Below are 20,978 nucleotides of genomic sequence, written 5' to 3' on the forward strand. Positions count from 1 at the left end.
AAAAAGAGCTAATTAAAAAAGCTGCCATCCGCCTCCTCTAATTAACTTGCTCTCTGCTCCTGGGAGAGGGTACGGAAATGTGAAAATAACACAGGCATCACCGGAAGTGAATGCCATTCTTGTGGTGCTCCGGTCGGTCGCCCCGTGGTGTTGTGATGCAGAAATGGTTCATGGTAAACAGGCAGGGAATCACAAAGGGGCTCCATGTGCCCTCTGCCTCCCTCGCTGGGCAGTGGTGGATGGGGGTTCCTTCTGAGCAGGTGTTCCGGCCATCCGGGCAGCTGCAGCAGGAGAGACCTCATTGGAATTCAGCAGCTTGAGCCCAAGAGTGTCCGGCCCTCCCTGTTGCTTGCCTGTGCTGTTAGGGAAGAGCAGGGGCCCTCTGCGCTCTAAAGCCGCACGTCGCCGGGGCCCAGGGTTGCAGAAGCCAGGGGAAGAGCTCCCAGCCTCTCGCCCCCTGTCTCTGCTGCACTTTGGAGAAGCTCGCAGCATCCGTGACTGGCGGTGCTGCTAACTTCTTCCTGACATCTTGGGCAGATTAAGATCCCAGAGACAACGGCAAGGGAATCAGGGGTGGGCATTTAGGGGACAGAGGCCGTCCTTCAGCCGAGATGGCTTTGGCCTCCTGGCGGATGTGGCCTCTGGTGGAATGGGCCCAGTGGATGTGGACAGCAGTGACTAGCCGTGGAGACTCCAGTCTGATGGCCCTCCAAGGAAGTTCTGCAAAGAGGCAAGTTGGCTTTGTGTGTCTTGTCAGTGTTGCCCCTGCCACATTCTGTGCTGGGGGGCAGGGTGACTTCCGGGACCCCCCAGGGTGATCCAGACTCTTATTCCTCTTTGATATTCCATTGTGTAACTTCCTTGTGTTTTTCTTGCCCATCAGCAGACTCTGCAAAGCTCAGGTACCTCGATCTGTCGTTGTCCAAGCGTGTATCTTCACTTCCCTACACAAAAGCGAAGGCCTTTAAATATTAATGTGTGTTTGTAAAAGGTCCGCATGGCCCCCATCCTGTTTGTGTGGAGTAAGTCTTTACTCAGGAAATTTGATAGTGTGCAGGCTTCAACTCGTTGGATCTCATCAAAGGCAGATCCGATGTTTCTCTTCATCTCTTTGGGTCCCCTGAGGGCTTTGTGGCTTTGCTGGAGGAGCCAGGGTTCTTGGGGATGGGGGAGGGGGGTCTTTGGCACTGACAAAATGAGCCACTAACGAGTTGTAAAAACATCAATGTAGATTTTTCTGAAGGAGAACTCACCAAATGGCTCTTTTTCCCTGTGCCGGCAGACGGTGGAGGGATTGATTGGCTTGGTTCCTGGCTCTCTCTGCCCGCTGGCAAGACAGTCGTTGCAAGAGGCTGCCCTCTGCCGAGGTCACTAGTCCTCTGACCCTTGCAGAGCTCAGCAGTGTGAGCACCTCGTGCTCCGATGCTAACCTGGTCCGTCACCCTCTGATTCCACGTCTTCACCCAGATTGACCCGCTGGGCCACTGTGTCAGCCCGGAACTTAAGTAGCTGCCCTCTTGATAATTACCTTTCTTGTTGCAAATGAGTAAGTGGCCTTTTGGTGTATTTAAAAGATCTTGAGATGGGCATCAGCCCAGGTGATGCTCTGCTTCTTGGGCACTGGCATCCTCAGAGCAAGCTTGGGCCAGGACCGTGGACCATTGGGCATCTTGAGCAAGGGCCTCAGGGCACATGCCTGGCTCCACCATCTGGGGAGGCCTCATTCTTTCTGGCTTAAAATGGAGCCCCCGGGAGAAGGGGCGTGATGAAGAAGGGCCATCTACTCTGGGTTTTCTGGAGCCCAGGACAAGGCTTTAGTTTGTTGAGCAGCTCCCCACCCTTCCCCCCCCCCCCTCCTCCCATTACTGGGAGGGGCATCCTCTGGGTGGAATTTTGGGCCAGTTCTCTGGGTGAGACCATCCTGCTGAGCAGTGAGGGTCATTATCATATCATTGGGGTCAGCAGGCTGTGTTTTCTGTCTCCCGCTGGCACATCCTCCAGTGAGCTAGCTAGCTTGCTTTCCTTCTTTTTTTCTTTTCTTTTCTTTTTTCTTTTCTTTTTTCTTTCTTTTCTTTCTTTCTTTCTTTCTTTCTTTCTTTCTTTCTTTCTTTCCCTTTACCTCTTTCCCTCCTTCCTTTTTCTTCCTTCCTCCCCCTCCTCCCTCCCTCCTTTCCTTCTTTCTCTTTCTTTCTTCCTTCCTCCCTCCTTTCTTTTTCTTTCTTTCTTTCTTTCTTTCTTTCTTTCTTTCTCTCTTTCTTTCAGTCAACAGATGTTTATTCACTGCCTTTTGGCTTCAGCTCAGAAATGCTGTGAGAAACCAGATTGGCTGCCATCATGGCCTTGAAGCTCAGTAGATGAGAGAGACAATTAACACAATTAGAAGGTGAATAAATCCATAATAAGTTGTGAGAAGCTCTGGGAAGGAAGGGCAGCAGGAGAGATTGACGGGGTGGAGAAAGGCCATATGAGATTTGGTTTCGTGGAGTGGGGATCCTACAGCGTGTTGGAATCATGGCATCGAAATGCGTTCCTGGGAATATCAGTTTGAGTGAATTGGTGTCAGGGTTGACCAAAAGATTCCCCTGTGTTTGTATTTGCCACTAAGGCCAGAAATGCGAGTTTTTCTTAGAGCTAAGTTTCAAAGCATATATCATTTGGGCACAAAGCTGGTGATAATGAGATTCCCTCTTGGGAATCATGAGGGGAAATGATTTTGCTCACGTCTGTCCTGGAACAGTAGAATTGGGTGAGCCTGATTCTAGCAGTGCCGGGTGGGGGGTCAAAGTGCCGCACATCCTCAGCAGCACTGAGCCCTGGCCCCCACCTAACCTTGCGTTTCTCCTCTCTTCTCTCCATCAGGAGTTCTGACTCTGAAGAAGCATTCGAGACCCCTGAGTCGACGACTCCTGTGAAAGCCCCACCAGCCCCACCTCCGCCGCCCCCCGAAGTCACTCCAGAACCTGAGATCAGCACACAGCCTCCTGTGGAAGAACCAGGTAGCCAAGGTCAGGTGCTCCCCGGGGGAGTTTGGGGGCAGCCCTGGGCTGGGGCAGCCGGAGGAGGGCACCCACTCCAGGGGGCCATCACTGGGGCTCTTTAGACACTCCCAGCCTCTGGGGCCTCTGCTCTGGGCTGTGTTTTGTGAATGAAAACTGAGAGTGAGCAGATATAGTGGATTATACGTATGGGGGAGGCCTGTGGAGAAACCACCTGGCGTCCAGAATTGGATTTGATGGGCCAAGCGGGTCTGGGAGGTTTCTGTTTGGGATTCTATCTTGGGTTCTAGTATGTGGCCCTTGGGCCCTGTAAGAACACTGGTTCTGTCTGGACAGCCCGCATGAACCTGCATTTTTATTAAAGACCATAGCCCCCATGGGCTTGGGAATAGAGATAAGCGGTAAATGGGAAAGAAGAGAAAGCCATAGATAGCCAAACCCGCTCGTGGATGGTTCATTATTCCTCGTTAATCACAAGTTACCTGATTTCATATCACTTTCTTCCCTAGTGTGACTTCAAACATAGACCTTTCCGTGCCTTTCAGATGTGGTTCCTAGAGGTGGTGGGGGCGGGGGGGACGACAGAGCTCATTCCCCAGCCTGCCCACCTAGCTGGTGCTCTCTGCATACATCCTCCAGTTATACTGCAGGGGTGGGACCACCTCCAGCCTGGAGGTTTAACACGAGACCTGGAAGGAGATGGGGACGGCCAGAAATGGCCCCACAGGCTGGTCAGGGGCCAAGTGGTCCCCGAAGTATGGCCCCCTAGCCTGGTCAGGGGGCCAAGTGGTCCCAGAACCGATTCGACAGGCTGGTCAGGAGTCAGCTGGTTCCAGAAATGGCCCAGCAGGCTGGTCAGGGGGCCAGGCGGTACCGTCCCGAAACCTGGACTACCTATCTGCCTTGGGCCCTGTGTTTTAGACGGCCTCGCTCTGGCTTTCCTCCAGCCACAGCCCTTGCTATGTGGTGGGCCTGCATGGCCAACCTCCCCTTCCACCACACTGTGGATACCTGGGGGCAGCCACTCCCTGGGCCCGCCTAGTCCCCTTCGCACGGCCCATCTTCCCAGGGCCGACTGTACCCATGTTTGTATCTCTCCGCCAAGGAGGAGCCAAGGATGGGCCTGGGGCCTGCAGGTGGGGTGTCCACATACCTGTGCTCAAGGCCACCCCAGGTGAGGGATGGGGCTTGGGTGAGCGGAGAAGGAACAGGCTGATGGCCGGGCCTCCGTTCATACTCTTGCCCTGGCCAGGAACCAGGCGAACTGTAAAATAAAATGACATTTTGATCGTGACGTTGGTTTTACAAAGAAATGGGTAGAGTTCTTTATACCTGCCTGGGTTCAAACAGACCCTTACTTTAGAAAGGGTTGACACTCCAGGGCTGATCCGCAAGCAAACACACTCCCTTGCCCTGGGGGGAAAGGGTTAGGACCATTTTTAAGGAGGGCAGATGTCTTTGCTGCTGTCTGGCAAGTGCAGTTTTCAGATTCTCCCGTCTTGGACAGCTCATCAGGTAGTAGCGTCTGATTCTGTATGGCCAGTTCTAGGTGCTGGACCCGAAGAGAGGAATTCTTGTAATTTATTTGATTTTGAGGTGGAGAAGGAGCCACTCAGGCCTGCTGAGTCTTAAGAATTACCATTTTTTCTTCCATACTGGAAAGCATATAAAAATTCTCTTCCTATAATATTGTAAAAACTAATCATGGACGACAAATAGATTATAATTCCTAGGTCAAACGTGTGCATAGGAATTAACTATTCTTTTTTTTGTGTGGGTACAAGTCATGCCCATAATGTGTGGGGCACTTTAGGAAAGAATTTGGCAGAAAATGATGGTGTATTGCAGTGCACAGACCATCCCCACGCACCAGGGAGTGACCAGGGAAGGCCATTGCTGTGAGCAACCGTGCACCTTCCAGAATTTCCAGCCACGTATCCTCGCTGCGTCTGGGGATGGTTTGCTGCTTCTTGTCTTTCTGCGGCCTGCCCTTGTTCCTGCTGCCTGGCTTGCTTTTCAACAAAGCAAGGAGCAGTCTGCATCCTTAAAAACAAGCTCACACACACAGCACCCGCCTCTTTCTGAGACGCCAGTTTCTGAAAGAATGAGCATTGTAGGGGATTAAGAGATAACCCCCACCCGGAAGGGGTTGGAGCTGGTAATTGCCACGAGTCACAGCCCCACGGAACTTTTGATTCCACCAGTTGGAGTCTTTGAACAGGGACTTTACGCTTCTCCTTCTCAGAAAACTCCAGCGGAGCTAAATATATGTGGATTACACAATACGGACTCTTACGGTTGGGATTGTGACTGCTTAACGCCCCCCCTGGCTTGGGCTGTACAGAGATCCATTTGATTTCCTTCAGTTATTAGAAAAGTCTGCTTGTCCATTCTGCAGACAGCATGGGGCACAGCAGAGGCCTGAGAAGGCGGGAGTGCTTGCTTTCAGAGGTGGCTAGACGGGGAGAAACGTTCCTTCGGAGAACCACAGGAAAGAAAGGGCAGAGTGGGGATGTCTATTGTTTGGTTTGCCTCTGCAGAGTGCCTGGGATATTGCTAAAGGGGCCGGAAGAGCCACATGAAATAATAGACCAGACCCTCGGCTGTGAATAAAGACATGATTTGCACTCCTGGAAATCCACATTGTACAAAACAATCAGCTACCTTACCCTGGGTCCTGCCAGCTGTTTGTGCCCCCTGGGACAGAAGATTGGGAGATACTGTGTGCTCACCTGTCTGGCCCTCTTTGGGGCTGGGCCAGAATGAAGCTTGTCTGAGCCCAGTTTTCTTGTCCGGAAGAACCTCCTTCCCTTTCTGACCTTCCCTGGTTCTGAGATTGCAGCGCGTGGCTGCTCTATGTTGGCCATGTTATTAGAGCTCAAAGCCGGTCAACGAGGGACATAAGTGAATGCCCCATAATTAAGTAATAGCACCCGCTTAAGCGTCCACCGTGTGTCGGGCCAATGCTGGGTCCTTTGTGCGTTTCATCTCCCACTCAGCCGAGACTCATCCCCTGCACTCACAGCGTCTCTGTGCGTCTGGTAACAACCACCTGCTTCCCCAGTGAGATGCGGGGCTTCCAGACCACGCCTTCCATCTCACAGCACACGAGGGGCTCTGGGATTGGAACCCAGACCTCTTGACTCCCTTCTGTTTGGGGACGGGGCTGCTCTCCGCCGGTGGACTGAGCTGGTGCATTTAAGTACCCTGAGGCAGGGGATGGGCAAGCAGTTGTGAGGTGAGCAGCAGGCAGATGGCCAGTGAAGGAAGCACTTCCATGATACCAGAGGTGGACTCCTCCCATGGTTGTCCTCCCTTCGGGAACACTGCTCCCCTCCGGGATAAAGCCCGTTTTCTTACCCTCGCTGGGAGACTGCCCAGCACCGGGAAGGCCCACCCTGGGGCCTTGGAGGTGACTGGAGACACTGCCCTGCGTGCCCTGGGTCTTTCCTCTCTGCCCCATGGAAAGTGTGGCCTTTGCTGAGGCAGTGGTTGTGTTCCACACAGTGGTTCGTGGCCACCGTCTTCAGATTGACTCAGAAAGGAGCTCAGCACACCTAGTGGCTTCTGTCCCCACAGGGGACCATGTCTCCATACTCATTGTCACTTGCCTTCTTCTCCCCTGAGGTTGCTCTGCAGGGGTGTCCCCGCAGAGAGATAGGAAGGCATCTGGGAGCCCAGCCTGGGGCAGGGGCACAGGGAGTGGGTGTCACTGTGGCATGTGCAAGAGTTGGGGACCCCCCGGCTGCCACGTCCCGGTGCTGCTATTCCCTGTGCTAGGTGCTTCTATGGTTCTCCCTTTTCAGCCTCACAAGAAGGCCTGATTTACAGCCGAGGCTCGGAGGAGTCACAAACGGGAGGAGGGTGGGCATACCGAGAACCTGGAGGGGCCCTGAGCCTCCGGACTCACACTGACTTCCCTTAATGACCTCGTCAGGGGATCTGACTGCACTCAGTGTCTAGCACAGTGGCCCCTGACGGCCCAGTGAGTCACAAGAGTATCTCAGGATGCTCGTGGGCCCCACACACCCGGGCAGGTGGCTCGCTCTCTACTGGGATGAGTATAAGCTGGGCTCCATATATGTTTTCCTGTTATAGATGCCTTTGAAAAAATATTTATTTATTTTTGAGGAGTGGGGAGAGGCAGAGAGAGAGGGAGACAGAGGATCACAAAAGAGCTCTATGCTGACAGCGGAGAGCCCGATTCAGGACTCGAACTCACAAACTGTGAGATCATGACCTCAGCAGAAGTCGGACCCTTCACCAGCTGAGCCACCCCGGTGCCCCTGTGACAGATGACTTTTGCTAAGAATAGAACAGGGGCACCGGGGTGGCTCGCTCCTCTGGTTAAGCACTCGACTCTTGATTTCAACTCAGGTTATGATTGCAATGTTGGTTGTGAGATCGAGCCCCACGTTGGGCTCTGTGTTGGTCATGGAACCTGCTTAAGATGTTGTCTCTCTCTCTCACTCTCTCCCTCCCTCCCTCCATCCCTCCCCCCACCTTGTTTGATCGCTCTCAAAAGAAAAAAAAAAAAAGAATAGACCAACAAGTAACAATTGTGAGCATTTTCTTTGCAGCAGCCACTGTCAGAAGCATGAGCTCTAATTTCTGTAGCAGCCAGGAGGTGGTACCGGGGCCAGTGACAATGAGGCACAGTGGGGTTAAGAGACTTTGGCCAGGGCCACCCAGCCGATCAGCAGCAGAGCCCGGGTTTATGTGCCTGTGGACTCGTCAGCCCAGACTCCGCTTGAGTCAGAACTGGGTTGTGTGGCGTCATCCTAGCGATGTGTCTGGATGCTATCTCCTTTCGCTTGTACAGAAAGCACTTTTCCCGAACTGCTGGTTTCACGCCCACCGTTACGCTTGAGGGATGGTGGGAGGGAAGTCTGGGGACACAGGCTGAAAGGAGCAGGAGTGGCCACTGTCGGAGTCACGGAGTCACGGTGAGGTTAGTTGTCAGCTGTTAGCCCTGCTGGTACCTCTGTCAGCCTCCTGGGAGTGAGCCTGGCCAGGGGCGGACAGGGGCTTGCCTGGCAGGCAGCCCTGTGTGAGGAGAGCCCCGGCGGGGCAGGGGGAGCAGGCAGGGAGGAAGCGGCAGTCAGCGGGGCAGGGGAGAAGTGACATTCGGTGCGTTCTAGGCAGAGCCGGAACCCAGCCCCCAGCTGCACAAATCCCAGCTTTGGACACCGCCTTCCAGGGGGACTGTGCCCCCACAGTGCTCCTGGGTGCCCGTGGGGTGAGGTCACCTTTTGCTCCTCCTAGCAGGGCTCGCCCATCCTAAGAAGGGCCGCTTCGTCTAGCTGCTCACAAGGCGGGGTCTGGTGGGAATAAGCCGGTTTTCAGAGAGAACTCCCTCTTCAGCCTTTGGCATCTGAAGGGAGGTTGTGTGTGATCAGTGCACGCGTCCAGGAAATAGCGGGCACAGCCCCACTGGGTTGGTGGGGCCGGGGTGGTGGTCCTCAGGACCCAGCAGGGTCTCCGTGGGAACCTGAAGATCCACTGGGTTTGGAAGAGAAGCCGACTTCCCACGGGCCTCCTGCCTCTCTTGCTGGCCAGGCACACGCGCTGCCTCTGTGGTCACTCCCGCCCTCCCCGACGGCTCACGTCTCAGAGGCAGAATCCCCACAGGCAATCAGAGCTGGCCTCAGAGAGATCGATCCAGGCCGATCCAGGCTTCTCCTCCAAATCATTTCTGTGGCCAAATACTCAACTGTGGCCCCTGGAGGTTTTCAGAGCTAGGATAGGTCCTGATAGGGCACAGGTGAGGTGAGCCAGCCCAGCCCCCCGACTTTCCCTCTCATGGCTGCCCATGGCACCTGTGGAAGTGGGGGTTCGGAGCCCCCACTCCAGCTGTGCCAAGCTGCTGCTTCAGGTTGGAGCCGGGAGGCTGGGATTTTAACGAGTGTCTTGATGTGTCTTATGATAGGCAGGTTTAGAAAGTGCTGAATTCTCCTGGACTTGCTCTGAGTGGCCCACGGCTGCCAGTGAAATGCCACATGAAGACCAATAATGCTCCATTTAGATCTCATTAGCCTGCTTAAAATGGAGACCTTTGCCATATAAACACTGTTAAGTGCAATAGATTATTGTTCGGGTACCCAGAAGATGTAAATCTATGCCCCCTGTGGATGAGACCATTTCCTTTGGTCTGTTGGTTTAAGGTGAGAGTGTGCGAGCGCTGGGGTGCCACATGTTGACACGTTTGGTCCTCTGGGCCCACGGATCCCTGTCCAGAGTTGGGGGCTGGGGCAGGGGGGGCGGAGAGAGAGGCACCAGCACAGCTGGCAGTAAGTGCTCAGTTAGAAACGGCCCCACGAGGCTGCAGAATGTGGCCTTTGGAGATGGTAGGGTGATACGAGTCAAGTGTCCCTTACTAGCTTTCTCTCTTTCCTTGGAAATCCCTCTCGTTTCCACACACGTTTGTTTTAACCTTAGCTTGGGGATTTGACTGCCCCGCACTGGTGTTCATGGATGACATTGTGTTCCCCCAAATCCTTATGTTGAAGCGGTAGCCCCTAGTGTGATAGGACCTTCAACGAGGTGATGGAAGTTAAACAAGGTCATAAGGGTGGGGCCTTAATCCAATAGAACTGCGTCCGTGTAAGAAGAGGAAGAGGCCCTTGGGGATGAGCTCGTGCGGAGAAAAGGCCGTGTGAGGCCACAGAGGAGATGGCCATCTGCCATCGAGAGGTTCTGTGGTACTTTGTTATGGTGGCCCGAGCTGAGTGATGCCCTTGGGAACCCCCCTAGCAAGCTTCCATATGATGAACCACAGATGCTCTGTTTGTTATCAGACTGAACCAAAACCTGGAGCCTGGGCAGGCATTGCCCGGGTCTACACCGATGGGGCGCACAAGGAGGAGGAACCCAGATTATTTGTGGAGCGAATGAATGAATGGTCTTCATGCAGATACAGCGAGTGGAATTTAGAAATCTGGTAGGAGGGGCAGGGAACCCAATCAGACCACACTTGCTTTGGAAAATCAGGGCCCGCGCATGGCAGTGACCTTTTCTCGGGTCTGCGAAAGCCACCTTGCCCAGGATTCCTCTGAAGAGCACTTAGAAGCCCCCCAGCCCCCCATCCCCTCAGCCCCATAATGGGCCCTGTGGAGCGACCTGCTTGAATACCACGCAGTAGGACAGCAGTTCTCACCCAGGGGCTCTTGTGCCCCTCACGGGGACATTGGGCAATTTCTAGAAACGTTCTTGGTTGTCACAACTGGCGTTGGCATGCCCGTGGCATCTAGTGGGTAGAGGCCAAAGACGCTGCTAAACATCCTGCAGTGAACAGAAGGACCCCTTGCGTCAAAGAACTAACCATCCCAAAATGGCCACAGTGCCAAGGCCAAGAAACCCTGCAGCAAGTTTAGGTTTCCTGGCCCGTGAATATCGGTTCTAAAGAGGAAAGAGTGTTACTCAGGCAGGGACGTTTTGGTCTGGGTCAAACAATGAGCAGATGGTTAAGCTGAATATCTGCTGCATGTTGCATGATTCGGGGGGACCCCTGACCTCGGGAAGACCTCGGAAGGCATGAGGCAGCCTGAAAAGAGAAGAGGCTGGCGGTTGTGGATCTTGCTTTGGGAATGATGGAAGGGGCTGGGGTTCTTTCTCCCTCTTTCAAGGCCCACTTGAAAGCACCTGTTCCGCTGGGTCCCCTGGTCCCTCTGTGGCCTCTGTGCCATGTGTCCGGGCAGGAGGATGGGGTGCTTGAGGGTGCCAGGCCCTGGAGGAAGTAGGAGGGAGTTGGTTTAAGAAAGAAGCAGGGGGCGCCTGGGTAGCTCAGTTGGTTAAGCATCTGACTCTTGATTTTGGCTCAGGTCAGGATCTCACGGTTCCAGCCCCCGCTTCAGGCCCCATGCTGACAGCACACAGCCTATTTGGGATCCTCTTTCTCTGCCCTCCCCCACTTCTCAAAATAAATAAACATAAAAAAAAAGAAGCAGGGAGGAATCTTCTTCTTTTGAGATGGAAAGGAAGCAGGAGTGTTTTGAGGTGAGGGAGGCATCTTTCAGTGGAAAGAGCTGTGAAGTTTCAAGGAAACTCTCCGTTCATCTGCTCCAAGTAGGGCCTGGGTGGTGCTGGGCACCGAAGAGATGAAGAAGTTTTGAACCATGAATAGATGTGCTTCCAGAGGCATTTTTTTTTTTTAATGTTTATTTATTTTTGAGAGAGAGAGACAGAGACAGAGCACAAGCAGGGAAAGGGCAGAGAGAGAGGGAGACACAGAATCGGAAGCAGGCTCCAGGCTGTCAGCACAGAGCCCGATGTGGGGCTCAAACCCATGAACCAGGAAACTGTGACCTGAGCGGAAGTCAGACGCCTAACCGAGTGAACCACCCAGGTGCCCCTAGAGGCGTTTTTGGAGCCTGCAAGAGAAAGTGGGACAAGTCCAGGGAGAGCAAAGATGACCAGACCAGTCCCTGAACTTGGGAGGCTTGGACTTTCCTTGTGATGTCATCCCCTGCCCGCCCCCCCCGCCCCCCCCCCCAGCACTTCCTCTCCCAGGTGCTTCAAGAGAAAGATATGCTTGTGAGCAAAGTTCCGGAAGCACTGTACAAAATACTCACCCCCTGGGCATTTGCAATAGTGAGCATGAATTGCTCTGAGAAAATCTACAGCGAGAGGCCGGTTCAGTGTTAGCTGAGCATTTCCCAAACCTTGTACATTTGCCGGGATGAGGCATAGAGAGGGCTGACAGATTCAGCAAATAAAAATACAGGGCACCCAGTTAAATCCGAATCCCAGATAAACAAGAAATTACTGAGACATATGTATACTAGAAACTACTCAGTTATCTGAAATTCAGCTTTAACTGAACATCCTATATTTTATCTGGCAGCCATCCCAGCCGGGCACGGGGTGGGTGCTGGGGGCATGACCCCCATCAGTGAAACCCAACTTTAGAGACGCCGTCCCAGGCCATACCTGTGCTGACTCTCCAATCCCTTCTTCTGCAGACCTCTTTGCAACATTTGTCTTCCTTTGTCCAGTGACATAGTGTTTGTTCTCTGGCCACTTTCTGGGCTCCTGACTGCCAAGGAGAGCTGTGAACCCAGAAATGCATGAAAGGCACCACCTGGCACGGGGAGAGCCCAGGGTAGCCAAGCCAAGGCCAGGCTGGCCAAATCCCCATGGAACGGTGGGGTCATCGGGTGATGGAGCATTTCGTGGCCAACACGTAGAGTGTGCGTGGCATGTTTTAAAATAAGGAGCAGCCTCCATGGACGGCGGTGGCTGTGGCGGTGGGGAAGCCAGCAAGAAGAGCAAAACGGCGCGCCTGGGTGGCTCAGTCGGTCGAGTGTCCAACTTCGGCTCAGGTCATGACCTCAGGGTTCATGGGTTCGAGCCCCTCATAGGGCTCTGTGCTGACAGCTCGGAGCCTGGAGCCTGCTTCGGGTTCTGTGTCTCCCTTTCTCTCTGCCCCTCTCCCACTCGTGCTCTGTCTCTCTCTGCCTCTCAGAAATAAAGAAACGTAATTAAAAAAATAATAAATAAATAAAAGTGTTAAAAATTTTTTTAAAAAAGCAGCAAAGAGAGGAGAGGGAATGGACTAGAGGTAAGGCCAAGAAGAGGAGCGTGGCAAGCAGAGTTGGAGGCAGAGATTATAGGGGACACCTGGCATAAGGACAGGTGGCAAGCAGGGCATCCTCAGTCCTGCTGCAGTGGCCTGGGGGCCTCCACAGAAAGGCTCCCAGTTGTTCCTCACAACAAGCTCTGAGTAGTCAAAAACAGGCTTGATGATGCTAATGGCTGTCTCCCTCTCCCTTGCTTTAGTCACACTGGCCTCTGAGGTTTCTTTAACACGTTGGCGTGCTTCTACCCCAGGACCTTTGCACTTGCTGTTCCTTTTGCTTATGATGCTCCCCTCACACCCCCACCAGATATGCTCCTGGTTCACGCCCTTCCCATGTTTCTGATCTTTGCTTAAGTGTTTCCTCCCTGGAGAGCTTTGCCAACTCCTTTATTTTAAAATTGCAGCACTCCTACCCTGGCTTTATTTTTCTCCATATCACCTATCACCATCTGGCAGTCTGTGCATTTTGCTTGTTTATTTATTTCTTAACTGTCTTCTCCCCGAAGGATGTACCTTCCTGAAGGGCAAGGATTTTTGTCTGTTTTGTTCATTGTTGAATCTCCAACACCCAGAATGTTGCCTAGTCCCAACTGGGAACTTGGTAAACATTTTTGGAATGACTGAATGATTTGAGCTGTCCCCCAAACAGCCCGCGTCACTCCCATTTGACAGATGAGGGACCGGAGGGTAAGCCTACCTGGGGTCTGGAGCCAATAATGGGTGAGAGCAGACTTTGTGCCCATGCACCGCGCCCACCCAGTGGGGGCCCGGGGGTCCTGGGGACTCTGCCTAGAGGGTGGTAGTCTGGCACGAGATGAAAGCAGTCCAGTGTCCTGTGTCCTTCGTCCTTCGGTGACTGCTTTGTCTCCTTTTCCTCAGGATGCGGTTCTGAGACAGCCTGTGTCCCCGATGGCCCACGCAGCAGCTCGGTGGAGGGGAGCCCCTTCCGCCCCCCGTCACACTCCTTCTCTGCCGTCTTCGATGAAGACAAGCCTATAGCCAGCAGTGGGACTTACAACTTAGACTTCGACACCATCGAGCTGGTGGATGATTTCCAGACCTTGGAGCCCCGCTGCTCAGACTCTAAGAGTCAGGAATGCAAAGTGAACACGCGGAGGAAGTCCACGGATTCTGTACCCGTCTCCAAGTCCACGCTCTCCCGATCTCTCAGCCTGCAAGCTAGTGACTTTGATGGTGCTTCCTGCTCAGGCAACGCCGAGGCCGTGGCCCTGGCCCCAGATGCCTACGGCGCGGGCTCAAGCAGTGCCTCCAGTACCCTTAAGCGAACTAAAAAACCGAGGCCGCCTTCCTTAAAAAAGAAGCAGACCACCAAGAAACCCACGGAAACCCCCCCAGTGAAAGAGACACCACAAGAGCCAGTCGAAGAGAGTCCTGTCCCCAGTGAGGAGAACAGAGCAGTCGAGACCAAGACAGAAGCTTCTGCACCAGCCCTGGCAGAGGAGGTACCCCTGGAGCCTGCTGCTGTGCCCAAGGCCGCCTGCCCTCTGGACCCAGAGGGTGCCGAAGGGGCCGTCCCCCCAGCTTCCGGAAGCGGCAGAGTGCAGAACTCACCCCCCGTTGGAAGGAAGACGTTGCCTCTTGCCACGGCTCCGGAGGCAGTGGAGGTGACCCCGTCGGACAGTGGGGGGCAGGAGGACTCCCCGGTCAAAGGGCTCTCGGTGAGGCTGGAGTTTGACTATTCTGAGGACAAGGGAAGTTGGGACACCCAGCAGGAAAACCCCCCGCCTACCAAAAAGCTAGGCAAAAAGCCGGTTGCCAAAATGCCCCTAAGGAGGCCAAAGATGAAAAAAACACCCGAGAAACTCGACAACGCTCCTGCCTCACCTACCCGGTCCCCCGATGAACCCAATGACATCCCTATTGCTAAGGGTACCTACACCTTTGATATTGACAAGTGGGACGACCCCAATTTTAACCCTTTTTCTTCCACCTCAAAAATGCAAGAGTCCCCCAAACTGCCCCAACAGTCCTACAACTTTGACGCAGACGCCTGCGACGAGTCCATTGACCCTTTTAAGACGTCCTCTAAAACCCCAGCCTCACCTTCTAAATCCCCAGCCTCCTTTGAGATCCCAGCCAGTGCCATCGAAGCCAATGGAGTGGACGGGGATGGGCTGAACAAGCCCGCCAAGAAGAAGAAGACGCCCCTCAAGACGTAAGTGCAGGGGTGCAGGTGGTAAGCTCGGGGCTGTGCCTTGGCTGTGAGCCCGGGTGAACGCGGCTGCCCTAACCCTTCCGCCATCTGCCGTAATGCCTCCAGGTTTGCCACACGATCCCTGTTTTCCTCCCTCTCTGTGCCCACGGTGGTGGCATTTCCCGTGCACAAATCCCTCTGGGTCTAGCGTCTTTGATCTTTTGCCTCATTATTATGTCAGTGGTTTAAGGCTTTACCTTGAGCTGAAGGCCTGACATTTGACTCCGGGGGAGTGTGGGAGATCCCACCGAGAGGGAACTCATCTGTGCTTGGGTGACTTAACCTTTTCCCTGCTTGGCACAGGAATTACTTTTGGGGGTGGCCTAGAAGCTAGGAGATTCACCCTTCAAATAGTGTTAGAATTGGTCGTATTTGTGTCTGCCCGTTAACGTGTTCGTCGGGAGGCAAACCCGAATGTTCTCTGGGAGGCCCGTGAACGAGAGGCCTGGCCTGGGCCCTTCCTCGCACCGCAGCCAGCCTGTCATCCCTTTTTCTAGCCATCTTTTGCAGACAAGAGTCCAAGGCCCCATGGGTCCAGAAAGAGATCGAGGGAACTTGAAAGGGAGAAACCATCCTCGAAATCCCCGTGACCCCCAGGGGGCCACCAATAATTGGCTCAGCTGTGCTCAAACACTTGCCAAGTAGAGTGCCTTTAACAACCACATCTCTGTGCTTCTGGAATTCATCTCCAGACGCGCTCTCACCTGGATGGCCGTGGGTCCGTTTCCAGGACGTGGGTCCCAGCATACTGGGTGGGGAGGGTACTTAGAGGCTTTCTCCTGCCTTCATGCGAAGTAGGGTCAGTGACTGAACAAGACCACAGCTGCTGGCCTCTCTGCCTCTGTCCGGTATGAATGGAGACAGGGTAGACCTTCTTACTTCCCATTCTGGGCTCCCCGAGGAGTTATCTTGAGAAGAACTTGGGACTTCCTGAGAAGAGATTCTCTAAGCAGGCGCGAGTCTTGGGATCCAAGGCTCCCCAACCAGGAACCTTCAGATCAGTTCCCCAACCGGGCCCTTCCTAGAGATTCCATCGAATCTGTGTTGGACGCTTTATTTTAAGCCTCAAACAGAACTCTGAAATGCTCAGACGACAAAGCCACGTTCCCTCATTTTTGGAACGGGAGCCAGACTGCAGCCACTGCGCACCTCCTCCTTCCGCACAGATAGTTTGGTTATGGTCTGTCCTGTCATCAGAGCACACAGGTCAGGGAAGCCACCCCATCTCTTGTCCTCACCTCTAGTGCAGATGGCCTGGAACCCAACACGATGTGACAAAGCTCTTTGAACACCGGCACTTTAGGGGGTGATCGGAAGCACGAGAGGAAGGTGTTCTCGGACAGCCCCCTCTCCAAAAAGCCGGGATGTGGCCCCCTCTCCCAAGCAGAACTCACAGTGGATGCCTCTTGGGTCCCAACCCATCAGTAGCCAATTGTGTGCAGATGGATCTTTTTTGTCAGTTCCTTCTGTCCGTCTCTCTTTTTTCTTGTCTTCTTGTCTTAGGATGGTTGAAGATGTGATGTCTGTGTGTTCTCTGTTGTAAGTAAATTTAACGGAACCTGCCTCTTCCACTGAATGTGCTTTTCTTCCCCCTGCTTTTTGTTTTTGCTTTCAGGCTCTTTTCATTTCTTCTCCGTGGCTGCTGCTTGTGTATCTCTCTGTTGGGCCTGGGGACGGGGAGGCGGGGCATGGGGCTCCCCAGTAGCAGAGGTTACTTTCCTGTTTCGTAGTGATTAGCATAAGTGAAACTGCTTGGCTGTGAAAATGCGATTACCCAACATCTGCCTGCTTGTCAGGAATGGAACTCTCCTGCTTGCATATTCGATGTCTTCATCTGAAACCCGTACATTTTTTTTTTTTTTAAGCTCTCATTCCATTCTTTCATTTCAAATTGAGCTAGTGAGCGATTGCTTTCAAAGTACTGGGTGTGGCTTCACGTTGAAATAAGCATCCGGCCAACCGCAGGCGGCGACTGAGGTCACTTGTTCCTGCTAACGTGTGAAGCAGAAATCTGTGGGCCGTGTCTCCTTGAGACCTGTGGGTTGACTCGGAGTGGAGCACACGGCTGTGAGAGCCACCACCAGCCTGCTCTGGGCCTACGTCCTTGGCCACCCAGGACCAGTCTGGGTGTCGATCGGCATGCTGTCCGTGCACGGGTCACCCTGCTGGGTGTCGCTGCAGGCAGAGCAAACCGTCTCCGTGCCTGCACGGCTTTGCCCCCACGGCCAGGAGAGATGTCCTGGGCGGCTCCCAGGGGCCCAAGGACAGGTACCTTTCCTGCTTCCCTGTCTTTACAAGGGAAGCTGGCCTGGTCCCAGGGGTCCAGCAGCCCTGGGGTAGAGTGGAGTCTCTCAGGCTTGCTTCTGGCCAAGGGATTTCTTTAGTGTTTTAGAGCCATGTAGCAACTCTGAAATATACAGTTATATATTTATATGCATGAATAAATATATGCTTCAAGCTGTGACTGTATTGCTCATATGGCAAATGCTATAAGTGCTGGAAATAACCATTTCTAGTATTTTCTCATGACTGAATGCCATTGTTGGAGCGTTTTTATTGAAGAGAACACAGGGAAGGAACTTGAATGCCAAATTGCTTTGTCCATCCAGTTATTATCTATTTATTTATGTACGTATGTATGTATTTATTAAGAGAGAGAGAGAGAGAGCACGAACAGGGGAGAGGGCAGAGGGAGAGAGAGACAGCATCCCAAGCAGCCTCCACACTCAGTACAGAGCCTGATGCAGGGCTTGATCTCACCATCCTGAGCCAAAATCAAGAGTCAGGACGCTTACCTGACTGAGCCACCAGGCGCCCCCATCTGGTTAATATTTAGAGCAGGGAAAGGTAGTGGGATCTAAGGCCAGGGGATGCCCGCCCCCGCCACAAAGCCGCTGCTTTGGTGGAGGCAGGACCATACCGCAGAGGGGCCTGAGACCAGGGGTCCGTCTGCAGGTGGGAACGCTTCCATTCTGCCCGGAAAATGACACCCCCCCCCCCACTACCACCACCCCAGACCACTCAGTGGACTCAGTGGAACCATGTATGCTAAAAATGCTTTCCTTCTGACCCTTTCATAAGTCTGATCTGATTTTCCTTTGCCTCTAGTGACCTGTGCCTGCCCCCAATTATTTATAGAAAGGAGGAAGAGGGAAAAGAGTTGTTAGCCATGGTTGAGAATAGACATTAGAGAAATCACCTCATCCCTGAAAAGAGTTCTGGAGATTGGTTGTACAATGTGAATGTACTTTACGCTATTGAACGTGAGTGTTTAAGATGATACACTGTGTGTTAGGTGTATTCTACTGTAATTTTAAAAAGAATCGTCTCAACCCTGGCTCTGTCTCTGGTCAGAATCTCACCCAGGTCTGAGGTGCAGGAATCCGTTACGCTCAGAGTTCCAGTGAGTGGGAAGGATTTCTCCCTGAAGACCCAGAACATTCCTTCATGTTTCTGCCCAGATCCTTCATCTGTTTATTATGTGCTGTGTCGGCTGGCCAGTCAGTAAACTGGTTCCCCTTCACTGGTGTCAGGAACCTAGATCCCTGCCCCCCGCCCCGTTTGGTTTCAGACATTCTTGGATGAATCTGAATACATTAATGTCACCCAAATCTGCCTTTTAACACAAGAACATCCGGCTAAATTTAGCTTCATTTTCTGGGCCAGCTCTCCAAAATGGCATCTCTCTAAAGATTTCCAGCTCGAGGACTCTTTCCCTCGGGGGCAGCAACGGTATCTGGTGTTAAGTGGGAATGATCAGCTCGGACATCTTTCAGCTGGTGTGGAGTAGCAAGGGCTGGAGGGTGGGTCTGGGCCAGACGCTCCGCAGACACGGTGGCGTGGGTCCGCTCTGTGGAACTCTAGACTGTTCTGTGCCCCTGTTGTGTTGACATTTTCCGTTCTATTTCCAGTGACACATTTAGGGTGAAAAGGTCGCCAAAACGGTCTCCTCTCTCTGACCCACCTTCTCAGGTACGATGGTCCCTCGATAAGTACGATCTTGCCACTCACCTGGGGAAGTTAGAGCTCATGTGTTTGGATTCCCTACTAGTCAACCGAAGTTTCTCTTCTGTTCGTCACGGGCACATTCCAGCATCCTCTTTGGCTCGTACGTGGAGGGGTGGAGGGGTGGGGCGTCCCTTGCTGTTTGCAAGACACCGTTTTGATCCCTTCCCTTTGGGAAAGATCAGAGTGCGTCCCGCGAGTAGAAAGATGTTCAGCGAGTGTTAGTGGATTCTGTAGGAATCGCACCAGCCCATTTGTCCATTCTGCCGGTTAATCGGCCGAGAACGTGTATGAATTTCAAATTGAGAAAGTCCGTTGAGACACATGAATGTATGGTGAGAAAGGATGGGCTGTGTGTCAAGAGCACTGGGTTATGTAACCAAATCCAAGCAGGGGAGATCAAAATCATGCCCTGAGGAAGTAGGCGCTTCGACCCTCCCTTCAGGTGTGCCCATCGCGCTCTAACCAGCCCCTGTATGAGATCTGTACCGTTACAGACCCAGGAAGGTTAGCCTCGGGCGTGTATACCAGGCCCCCTTCTGAGACCGTGAGGCCCTGGCCCCGCAGACCCTAGCCTGGCCCCAGGAGAGGGGGCTGGGGTCCCGGTCCCAGCTCTGCTCTAGCACTCAGGGCTCCCCCGCTGCCCTGCTCAGCTGCTCCCCCTCCATGGAAAAAATCCCGCAGCCACAGGCATGCAGAATGTCAGGCGATATTAAGGATATCGCTGCACAGGCCCTGAAGCCCTGTGTAGACATAACTCGATAGTTGCGGTCATGAAAGTGCCAAGAGTTAAAGTTCCTTATTTTTCTCGGACTGAACGAGCAGGAATGCCCCCACATCACTCCGACACAAAATCCTAATTTGTCTGAAACCCTCTGCCACCCTCTGTAACAAGCCATCAGGAAAGGAAAGTCACAGAGGAAAGAATCTTGTCTCCTCGGGACCATTTTGGGCAGAGTCCGAGGACCCAGAGGATTGTGATGGAGACGTGTCCTGGTTAGGGGGGCCCCCCAGACCTGGCTGGGCGGGTGTAGCTGGGGACACAGAGACGGGTCGGGTGCAGTTGGGGACACAGAGACCGTATGAGAAGACCAACTGCTTTGCTTCTGCCCCCAGGACTCCACTCCAGCGGCTACCCCGGAAACGCCGGTGATCTCCGCCGTGGTCCATGCAACCGACGAGGAGAAGCTGGCGGTCACCAACCAGAAGTGGACGTGTGTGACAGTGGACCTGGAGGCTGACAAACAGGACTACCCACAGCCCTCGGACCTGTCCACCTTCGTAAATGACACCAAATTCAACTCACCCACGGAGGGTAAGCGGCTTGGTGGCCAGCCGGACCCCTACCCTGCCTCGGAGACCACTGTCCCTAGGGAGCAAAAGGCCAGGAAGGAAACTTCCATGCCAGGTAACCATGCCATGGGTGCCCTCCCAGCTAAGTCTGCATTTGAAAACAGCCTGAGGCTCGGGGCGCCCGGGTGGCTCAGTTGGTTAAGCATCCGGCTTCGGCTCGGGTCATGATCTCACAGTCTGTGAGTTCGAGCCCCGCATCGGGCTCTGTGCTGACAGCTGGAGCCTGGAGCCTGCTTCAGATTCTGTGTCTCCCTCTCTCTGACCCTCCCCCGTTCATGCTCTGTCTTTCTCTGTCTCAAAAATAAATAGCTATTAAAAAAATTTTTTTAAACAGCCTGAGGCTCGAACCCCGCTGCGCCCCCACCCCTGAGACACCAGCTGAGAGCCAGTCAGCTTAGTACACCCCACCCCCGGCATTCCCATCCTGAGCTTACCCAAGCTTGGCTTATTGTCTGTGGTTTATGTGCCTGGGTGAATTTGAAGCACACGCCTGGCTGCAGACAGCATCGTCCCAGCCGAATGCTCAGTGTGAGTCAGCCCCTCCCCAGGGGTCCTTTGGTGCCACTGCTGCTCATCAGCCCCACGGGATGGTCCACAGTGTGGTCCCACCATCTACCCAAGCCCCAAACCAGAGGGTTCACTCCAGTCTCGCCAACAAAGAGGACAGTTTTCTTGAATAGACCCCAAGGCCTGTTGCTTTTCTCAACAATAGCTTTCTTCCTCTTCCACATATTAGCTTCCAGCTTTCTTCCTGAATCTTTGGCTTGAGAAATTCACCTATCTTAAGTCAGCGCAGCATCACTGGGTGAAATCAAGAGGTTTTTTTTTTTTG

General features: G+C 53.4%; 1 protein-coding gene across 14 annotated transcripts in view; it reads left to right on the plus strand.

Moving 5' to 3' along the window:
- Positions 1-20,978, plus strand: part of TACC2 (transforming acidic coiled-coil containing protein 2) — a 215,030-nt gene that overhangs the window by 160,067 nt on the left and 33,985 nt on the right. For 8 of the 14 annotated variants that reach the window (XM_040486647.1, XM_040486650.1, XM_040486655.1 and 5 more), the window contains 4 exons: positions 2,860-3,005; positions 13,453-14,749; positions 18,700-18,760; positions 19,910-20,108. In XM_040486647.1, coding sequence (XP_040342581.1) covers positions 2,860-3,005; positions 13,453-14,749; positions 18,700-18,760; positions 19,910-20,108 — 1,703 coding nt within the window. The remainder of the gene's footprint in view (positions 1-2,859; positions 3,006-13,452; positions 14,750-18,699; positions 18,761-19,909; positions 20,109-20,978) is intronic. The other 6 variants (XM_040486651.1, XM_040486656.1, XM_040486652.1 and 3 more) reach the window with 1 other exon arrangement.

This window comes from Herpailurus yagouaroundi, unplaced genomic scaffold (genome assembly GCF_014898765.1).
Source record: "Herpailurus yagouaroundi ecotype Mexico unplaced genomic scaffold, PumYag 163, whole genome shotgun sequence".
Taxonomy (NCBI): domain Eukaryota; kingdom Metazoa; phylum Chordata; class Mammalia; order Carnivora; family Felidae; genus Herpailurus; species Herpailurus yagouaroundi.